At 39.2% G+C, this 9,729-nt stretch overlaps 1 protein-coding gene across 3 annotated transcripts in view; it reads right to left on the bottom strand.

The window, feature by feature from the left end:
* Window positions 1–2,369: 2,369 nt before the first annotated feature.
* The window catches only part of VWC2 (von Willebrand factor C domain containing 2), a 129,241-nt gene continuing 121,881 nt past the window's right edge, over window positions 2,370–9,729 (bottom strand). For all 3 annotated transcript variants that reach the window (XM_082471442.1, XM_082471441.1, XM_082471443.1), the window contains one exon: window positions 2,370–8,660. In XM_082471442.1, the coding sequence (XP_082327568.1) occupies window positions 8,509–8,660 (152 nt within the window). In that variant the 3' untranslated portion in view covers window positions 2,370–8,508. The remainder of the gene's footprint in view (window positions 8,661–9,729) is intronic.

The raw sequence follows: 9,729 nt of genomic DNA, 5'->3' as shown, positions 1-9,729 counted from the left end.
TAATTGTGGCTCGCAGGCTCTAGAGCACAGGCTTAGTAGTTGTGGTGCATGGGCTTAGTTGCTCCGCGGCATGTGGGATCTTCCTGGACCAGGGCTCGAACCCTTGTCCCCTGCATTGGAAGGCGGATTCTTAACCACTGAGCCACCAGGGAAGTCCCCCTCATTGTAGTTTTGATTTGCATTTCTCTAACGATTAGTGATGTTGAGCATCCTTTCATGTGTTTGTTGGCAATCTGTAGGTCTTCTTTGAAGAAATGTCTATTTAGGTCTTCTGCCCATTTTTGGATTGGGTTTTTGTTTTTTTGATATTGAGCTGCATGAGCTGCTTGTATATTTTGGAGATTAATCCTTTGTCAATTGCTTCATTTGCAAATATTTTCTCCCATTCTGAGGATTGTCTTTTCGTCTTGTTTATGGTTTCGTTTGCTGTGCAAAAGCTTATAAGTTTCATTAGGTCCCATTTGTTTATTTTTGTTTTATTTCCATTTCTCTAGGAGGTGGGTCAAAAAGAATCTTGCTGTGATTTATGTCATACAGTGTTCTGCCTATGTTTTCCTCTCAGAGTTTTATAGTGTCTGACCTTACATTTAGGTCTTTAATCCATTTTGAGTTTATTTTTGTGTATGGTGTTAGGGAGTGTTCTAATTTCATTCTTTTACATGTAGCTGTCCAGTTTTCCCAGCACCACTTTTTGAAGAAGCTGTCTTTTCTCCTTTCTATATTCTTGCCTCCTTTATCAAGGATAAGGTGACTATATGTGCATGGGTTTACCTCTGGACTTTCTATCCTGTTCCATTAATCTGTATTTCTGTTTTTGTGCCAGTACCTTACTGTCTTGATTACTGTAGCTTTGTAGTATAGTCTGAAGTCAGGGAGCCTGATTCCTCCAGCTCCGTTTTTCTTTCTCAAGATTGCTTTGGCTATTCGGGGTCTTTTGTGTTTCCATACAAATTGTGAAATTTTTTGTTCTAGTTCTGTGAAAAATGCTATTGGTAGTTTGATAGGGATTGCATTGAATCTATAGATTGCTTTGGGTATTATAGTCATTTTCACAATGTTGATTCTTCCAATCCAAGAACATGGTATATCTCTCCATATGTTTGTATTATCTTTAATTTCTTTCATCACTGTCTTGTAGTTTTCTGCATAGAGGTCTTTTGTCTCCTTAGGTGGGTTTATTCCTAGGTAGTTTATTCTTTTTTTGCAATGGTAAATGGGAGTGTTTCCTTAATTTCTCTTTCAGATTTTTCATCATTAGTGTATAGAAATGCAAGAAATTTCTGTGCATTAATCTTGTATACTGCTACTTTACCAAATTCATTGATTAACTCTAGTAGTTTTCTGGTAGTGTCTTTAGGATTCTCTATGTATAGTAACATGTCATCTGCAAACAGTGACAGCTTTACTTCTTCTTTTCCGATTTGGATTCCTTTTATTTCTTTTTCTTCTCTGATTGCTGTGGCTAAAACTTCCAAAACTATGTTCAATAATAGTGTTGAGAGTGAGCAACCTTGTCTTGTTCCTGATCTTAGTGTAAATGGTTTCAGTTTTTCACCACTGAGAATGATGTTGGCTGTGGGTTTGTCATATATGGCCTTTATTATTTTGAGGTAAGTTCCCTCTATGCCTACTTTCTGGAAGTTTTTATCATAAATGGGTGTTGACTTTTGTTGAAAGCTTTTTCTGCATCTATTGAGATTATCATCACAGCCTGGTTCTTAACTCAAGCCCGTCATTCAGTGGAATGAAACTTGAGCTGGTGTCTGAACTTTCTGAGCCTACATTTACTTTTCTGCAAAAAAGGAGATAATGTTAACTACTGCCTGGGGAAACTGCATAATTCTTGGCTTAAAATATGCATTTATTGATTTCCTAATAGTGGATTATTTCAAACTACAAAATAAGTAACTCTGTTATATATAGGATGCTAATAATTTCATAGAAAGACATTACTTATTGGATACTTTTCACTCGTTTTCATATTAATTGTAGGAAATACATGCTTCCAAAGGAAATAATCCCTGAAATCAAGTAGAAATAAACATAGAATTGTATTCATTTGATAATGTAAGTATAATAAATAAAGAAAATGGGAAAACAAATATTCCCATAAAGTATACTGAAAGGCAATAGGCCTGAAATTAATTCTAGGAATTTTTAAAAATAGGAAATTAATCATTAAATGTTATTGAATATTAAATAAAGTTGAGAAATGTTTGTATTTCTTGAAACTTGAATTTAAAACTTAGGTGTCAATATTTACAATTGTTTTTATTCATCAGACTGCATCAGTAATGTACTAAAATTACTGCAGGTATATCCTTTGATTTTTTTTAAATTAATTAATTAATTTATTGGCTGCGTTGGGTCTTCGTTGCTGCATGTGTGCTTTCGCTAGTTGCGGCGAGCAGGGGCTACTCTTCAGTGCAGTGCACAGCCTTCTCATTGCAGTGGCTTCTCTTGTTGTGGAGCATGAGCTCTAGGCACATAGGCTTCAGTAGTTGTGGCACATGGGCTCAGTAGTTGTTGCTCACAGGCTCTAGAGTGCAGGCTCAGTAGTTGTGGTTGGTTGGGGCTTAGTTGCTCCCTGGCATGTGGGATCCTCCTGGACCAGGGCTCGAACCTGTGTCCCCTGCATTGGCAGGCAGATTCTTAACCACTGCACCACCAGGGAAGTCCCTCCTTTGATTATTTTTGATAATTCTGTGTCTCAATAATGTTGCAGCCACTGGCTTTATATACTTCTCTGAACTTAACGGGTAGGAGTTAAACAGAATATAGTTCTTAGACCATAAAACGCCCATGTGCCAAGCAGTTAGAGCAGATTTTCACTTACATTTTCTGAATGTTATTGAAACTCTGGTTGAGCACTCTCGGCCAGCATGACTGTCCAGTGTCACTTAATGTTCAATGAAATTTATTACTTTTAAAATTAGGCATTTGTACTTAATTTCCACATTTCTGTGTTAGGTTAGAGCAGCAGGTTCTTCACAGTTTGACACTGGTGAAATATAGACAACCATCACTTTTTAACACTTTTCCAACAGGCTATGGAAACTTGTATTTCTGCACTGATAACTCAGTTCATTGATTAATTAATTCATCAGATACCTATTAAGGTGTTTAATTATGTTATGTAAAAAAATTAAAATATTCAGAAATACTCAAAACTGTGAAAGAAAGTCAAAGATAAGAGATTTATATTCCAAAAGTTAGAAATAATCAGTAAAGAAATACCAAAACTGTGAACTTGACTTGTTTTATCATCAGTAAGTACAAGTGTCTCCTCAGTATAAAAAATTACATTCAGCATCAGAAATTTTACACCAAAAGCCATTTGTTTCCTGACTTGCATCATAAATGGCCAACGACTGTCTCATGGCTACTCACCCTAAACTCTGCAACACTGGGGACTGGGTAGGCCGCAGATTCCTGGCCCTGGACCTTTGAGGTCTTCAAGTCAACTGAGACACCAAGAGACCACTGGGCAGGCAAACAGTAATGGGAGCTTTGAGTTGCTCTTCAAGAAACATGTTGGCCTTAAACAAGGGCAGCAAATAACTGAATTTATATATTGACAACAACTCAATAAACCTTTAACATAAAGGTACTGGGTGATATTCTGGAGACGGAATGGTCCGTAGCCTTAATTAAAGAGATTTTAGAGTAAAGAATAGAGCAAAAATAAAATGAACTATAATGCAAAGTACGATATGATTTCAAAATCATGCTAAAATACACTATTCACAACAGCCAAGACATGGAAGCCATCTAACTGTCCATTGACAGAGGAATGGATGAAGAAGATGTGGTACATATATACAATGCAATACTACTCAGCCATAAAAAGGAATGAAATTGTGCCATTTGCAGCAACATGAATGGACATAGAGATTATCATACTAAGTGAAGTAGGTCAGACAGACAAATATCATATGATATTGCTTATATGTGGAGTCTAGAGTATGACACAAATGAACTTATCTATGAAACAGAATCAGACTCATGGACCTAGAGAAGAGATTTGTGCTTGCTTGCCAAGGGGGAGGAGGGGTGGGGGAGGGATGGATTGGAGTTTGGGATTAGCAGATACAAACTATTATATATAGGACAGATAAACAACAAGGTCCTACTGTATAGCACAGGAACTGTATTCAGTATCCTGTGATAAACCATAATGGAAAAGAATATATTAGAAAAAGAACATATATATATATATATGACTGAATCACTTTGCTGTGCAGCAGAAATTAACACAACATTGTAAATCAACTATACTTCAAAAAATAGAAAAAATAAATCATGCTAAAATAAGATACCAAATGAATAGTATGGCGGGGTATAAAATGACCGTCCAATTAGGACTAAAGAAGCTTCACAAGTAATGGCCTTTGAGTTTGATACTGAAAAGTGGTCATCTCTCCCTGTGCTGAAAAGGCAGGGGTGGGAGGTAGAGGCAGGTTCAGAGCCCAGTCTGAGACACCCTGAACCTAAGGTGCTGAGAGCCAGCAGGGCCGGGTCAGGGTGTGGACCAGGACCCACATGTAAAGATGCCAGCCTGCCATGCCGAGGAGTCTGGCTGTTCTGTGTGCGATTGGGAGCATTCAGTCAAAATGGAAATCTATGTTTAGGAAACTAAAATCGTAGACTGGGGAGGTTGCTTTGGAGTGAGGAGCATGGAACAGTTCTAGTGTGGAACCATAAGGAGTGGCAGCTGGAATGTGAAAAGTACGAACCGTAAAAATGCATTTAATCTAGAATAAGTGAGTTGCTCGCTCTAAACCAGATTATTCAGGAAAAATGACTGCATCAGCCATCGGAGTGCTAGTAAGTGGGCAGGTCTAGTAAGAACATTATGTTGCAAATTATATTGGCCAGAGAAGCCATATGCTGTCACCAATGGTACCCACTAATTGGGACACCTGGAACTGTCCCCTTGTGCCAATGGGATGACATCTAGGTCACCTTTGTTAATTTTTTATTAATTCTAAAAGGTCAGATGTGTCCTCCAGTGCAACACAATAACATCTGACTTTTTAAAATTAATAAAAAGCAGACTTGCTCTCTTGCCTATTAAAGCAAATAGAGTGAGTTGTTAATATTTGCTAATTTGGCTTGTGTCTATACTTTTGTTTTCTCTATGTTTCAGTAATCTATATTCAAAATAATCAATGCAGTTTTCAATAATGCTTGTTGGAAACTGTATTTTTCATGTTTCAACTAATGGACACATTAAAAAGTCCATTTCAATGCTTAAAATCAAAACAAAAAAATTGAAAACATCTGAATTCTCTGAAATTTTTTGGACATTTTTTAACATTGTACACATACAACACTTACATTGGGGGAGTGAAGAGAAGAGCTTATTAAACTTATTCATGATGCCACAAATTTTAAAATGTATAAGAATTTGTCTCTTTATGTTTTATTGCACACAGGAGATGAAAACATTGAAGGTATGAAAAGATTGAAAAGAAACTAATCAAATGTGAGTTTCAAGGCATATAAATTCCTTGAGGTCAAGCATACGCTCACACCTCCACCTGTACTGCAAACTCTGGCATGTGGCTAAGGGTGCAGCTAACGTTTGTTGTGTGCAGTAGTGAAATACGAGCTTCTGTGAAATGTACAAGTACTGATGGATCCATCCACCAAGGAAAGAGCCTGTGACTGAAAGAATGAATCTAATTTGAAAATCTAAAACATCAGACTAGAAAATTCCAGAATCACTCTATTGCTTGTACAAGTAGCTTCAGGTTTTCAGATATTGATATAGGTTGAATAATTTGAAATAAATTCATGTAATACATTGGTAAGCATGGTTTCCTTTTTTTTCACTTGAATAAACCATTCAACAACATTTATTAAGTACTAATGGAGCCAGCCTATTTGAATTTTAAGAATTATGGCTTTCCAATCACTTCTGCACTAGAATTTTGAGGCTCCTTTTTCAGTACTATGTCAAAACCGTATTTTGAAATCAATATCTTGGACCCATACTTTTCTCTGTTAGAGCAGTTTCATCATTAGGAATCTCAGCAAAATGTTCTATGGAAAGAGAGGAGGAAACCAAAATTTCCCCCGATGTACTTTATGGATGTGAAAGTCTAATATCGACAGCATGAAATAAAGAAACTGAGAATCACATGTTTCTCTTGGACAACAATCAAATAGTATCATAGTATCATAATCCAGGTTCTGCCCTGTGTTTGGTTATGTATTGTCCTTATGTGGAAAGAGGAGGGGCGGGGGTTACTTTACTGTAATAACGGCCCTGGGGCTCCAGCCTGGAGCATGCCTGGGACAAGGGTAGGTCACACGAGTTTAGACAATTTCACAGGATGGTGTCAGGTTCACGCTCTCTGTGCAACAAAATACCAGGTTTCCTGGAATTCTCACCATGTTTGAGGAGGCATCACCGTGATTTCCAAGCTCACTGCCCACCTGGGAGTGGTGACATCACCAAGGGTAGCAGGGAGACTCTGGGCCCCCTTGATGGGGTCTCTCTAGTTGCAGCATGTCTGCTGGGGTGAGAAGAGGCTGCTTGTGTGCTGAGACATCCCTGCTGACCCACCTCCCCAGGATGCTGGGGCCATTTGTTGACAAAATCATACCTTGATATAACCTTGGCTCATAAAAATCTTCCCTTGGATGATGGAGAGATGGCTGATTTCTAGTAGCCTTTAATACCAAAAAGTAAGTTCTGGAAAGCTGATCACACCTGAGAGTGTCTAGATGGCATTCCCCTGAGGATTTGCATGGAAAGCTGTGTGCAGAGCCCATTTGGCCCAAGGTGTTCTTGATAAACAAGATGAAAAATATAAGCATATGTAAATTTCTTGAGGATTCAGTTAGTGGTGGCTTTGCAGTTACTAAGGTCCACAATGGGTCAACATTTTATTGATGACAAAAGTATCCATTTTTCTTGGGTATTATTCAAACGTTAATGACTAAATGATGTCTTCTGTATGGAATGAAGCTTCTCTGACCACCCTTTGCTGACCTCTAGTTCAGCTCCCACCACGATGCACAGTGATTTCTTATTTGTGTTGCACCAGAGGCCAAAAGTCCATGAAGGCAGGAAACCATGATTTATTCCTCTTTTTGTGGTCACAATAATTTGTACTTAGATGCATAATTCAAAATTTTGGAATCAATAAATGTATGGGGGAAAAGCTTTTAAAGGCATTATATAGTGACCATAGTTCTGCCTTTTCTCCCTAAACCTATTAAAACTCTGACTACTTTTTCATCAATGTGTCAGGTGTTGATGTGATTGATAAAGGCAGAAATATTCTATAACATGCACTGATCAGATTAGCGGGATTAGCAGTGGCTTCTTTCATCCAAATGAAGAGAAGTGGAGTTGGTTTGGAGTGACCTGTAACTCCAGGAACGTTGCCCGTGACCTTCGGCACTGTTGTTTTAATATATTCAACAGAACTGCTTTCTCACTGGGCTCTGGCACAGTGACTAATGCAGGGCTCTTGTTCAGGATTGGGCTGTGCCTGCCGTGTAGGAGAGAGGATCATCCCCAGGAGAACCACAAGTCCATGGACTAGGGAGGTGGGATGTCCGTGCCACACATAGATTGCAGGTATAGACTTGTTCAGGGGTTCAGTTTCCCTTACCTCTCCTCCAGAGAAACAGGGGTTCCCCTATTTGAATGTGTGCTTCCGCATGAGGTCCCAATGATGCAAATAATCCAGTCTATCCTGTTCCTCAGTTTGGGGCATGATGTAAAGTCATGTTTAGAAGAGAAAGTCAAGTAAGTGAAAATGAAATATCTGCGTGCATCCATCAGTGGCCCACGACGTGGGAGCTTTGAATGAACAGAAAAAGCGTGTATTAGTTATCTTTGTACTTGCATCCCCCAAATGACTGAGAATGGAGATACTAAAAGCAGTAAGTTACAAGAAGGAAATATTATATTTGTGTGAACTCGACTGGATCTTCTAAGGATCGACACTATGTATCTCTCTGTAATGAAAGAGAATTTGGAGAGGATCTCAGGGAAAATCAGTTCCCTTATCTTATGATCCATTAATGGGTGCACTATTCCAAGATTCGAAGGAGAATCAGCGACCACAAATAATATCATGTGATGGAATCAGAAATGCAGAAGAAATGCAGGTACGCAGCGAGGACAGTTGACAACACAGCATTTTTAATCTGTATCTATAGAAAACATTTATAGAAGCTCTCTAATAGAGGGATTATAGAAATACATTTCATATATAATAGTGTACTTTAGTGTACTTACTGTGAAAATAGCACATTTATTTAGAAGTGGACGTTTTTGCCCAAAGTTCTTGTCGATGTTTTGAAATATGTCCATTTCCTTCTCCTGCAGTTGTTGTGACCAAGAAAAGAAAAAGTACCAACAGTTTTCCACGATTCCTCATCAAAAGTCTGCTCCTTTCGGTCGATATTTCCCAGAGGCATCCAGAACGTTCAGATAGATCGGGAAAGGGTCCTAGAAAACATCTGTGGTCCGTGCGGCCAGTCCTACATCTGCCGGCACTCGTGCCTGGTGCACATGGCCTGCCTCTCAATCCTCCAGGTGCCCTCCTCGTAGGTGCAGTGACAGACGGTGCACTCGTCCGTCTTCACTTCCCTCCCAGCGGGGATGACAGCGGTCTCGGCAAAGCAATTTGGGCCTGGAAAGAAGAAACAGGTTGCACTTAATTAGGGAGTTAGCTTTACCCTGAATGTTTTATCCACTCCCTTTCAGGAAGGACAGTGAAAAAGTTACCATTTCAGGACTATGAAGTGTTCCCACTTTTTTCCTGAAATGAAAGCCATGTTATTTAAAATGACACAAATGAACTTATTTACAAGACAGAAACAGACTCACAGACTTAGAGAATGAACTTAGGTTACCAGAGGGGGAAGGGATATTCAGGGGGTTTGGAATCAAAGGACATGTACACACTGCTATATTTAAAATGGATAAGCAACAAGGACCTACTGTATAGCACAGGGAACTCTGCTCAGCATTATGTGGCAGCCTGGATGGGAGGGGAGTTTGGAGAATGGATACATGTATATGTATGGCTGAGTCACTTTGCTGTGCACCTGAAACTATCACAACATTGCTTTTTTTTTTTTTAAATCACAACATTGTTAACTGGCTATACTCAAATATAAAATAAAAAGTTTAAAGAAATTTTAAAAATAAAATTTTTATGAATGACAATCCTGTGTTTTTCACCGACTGTGATTTTCAATTCGGGGGCCTTCTACACGGGCCGGATCTGCAATCGTTTGATTCAATTAATTCCAAGTAATCATAGAAAAACTTGATTAATGGGGACTTTCAGAGAACCAGGCTTATTAGGAGAGAGAGCAGAAACAAGCGAATTGCTTGACGTGACATAAATCCAGTGTTACCACCACACCTCTTAGAGCAGGTTTCAAAGGTCAGCTTACGGAACAACCACCTGGACGGCTCTAGAAACACTGGTTAGTGGCCCCACCCCCTAGCACTTCTGACTCAGGTTTGGGCTGTGACCAGGGAATCTGCTTGGATAACAATTGCCCAGGTGATGGTGATGCTGGCCTGGGGCAACACTTTGAGAGGCACTGTCTCAGCATGAGCCAGGGGCACATCGTCAACAGTCTTCCTTGAGAACTGAAGACCCCTCGATTCTTGATCAACATCACCTACCAGCTTCTCCACCAACAAAGGTGCCACATGTGCATCTTATTCCGTGTAAAATCCAGGAC

Source organism: Balaenoptera physalus, assembly GCF_965194825.1.
Source record: "Balaenoptera physalus genome assembly, chromosome: 8".
Classification (NCBI taxonomy): domain Eukaryota; kingdom Metazoa; phylum Chordata; class Mammalia; order Artiodactyla; family Balaenopteridae; genus Balaenoptera; species Balaenoptera physalus.
Note: the sequence above shows the minus strand (reverse complement) of the source record. Positions and strands in the feature narration are given on the sequence as shown.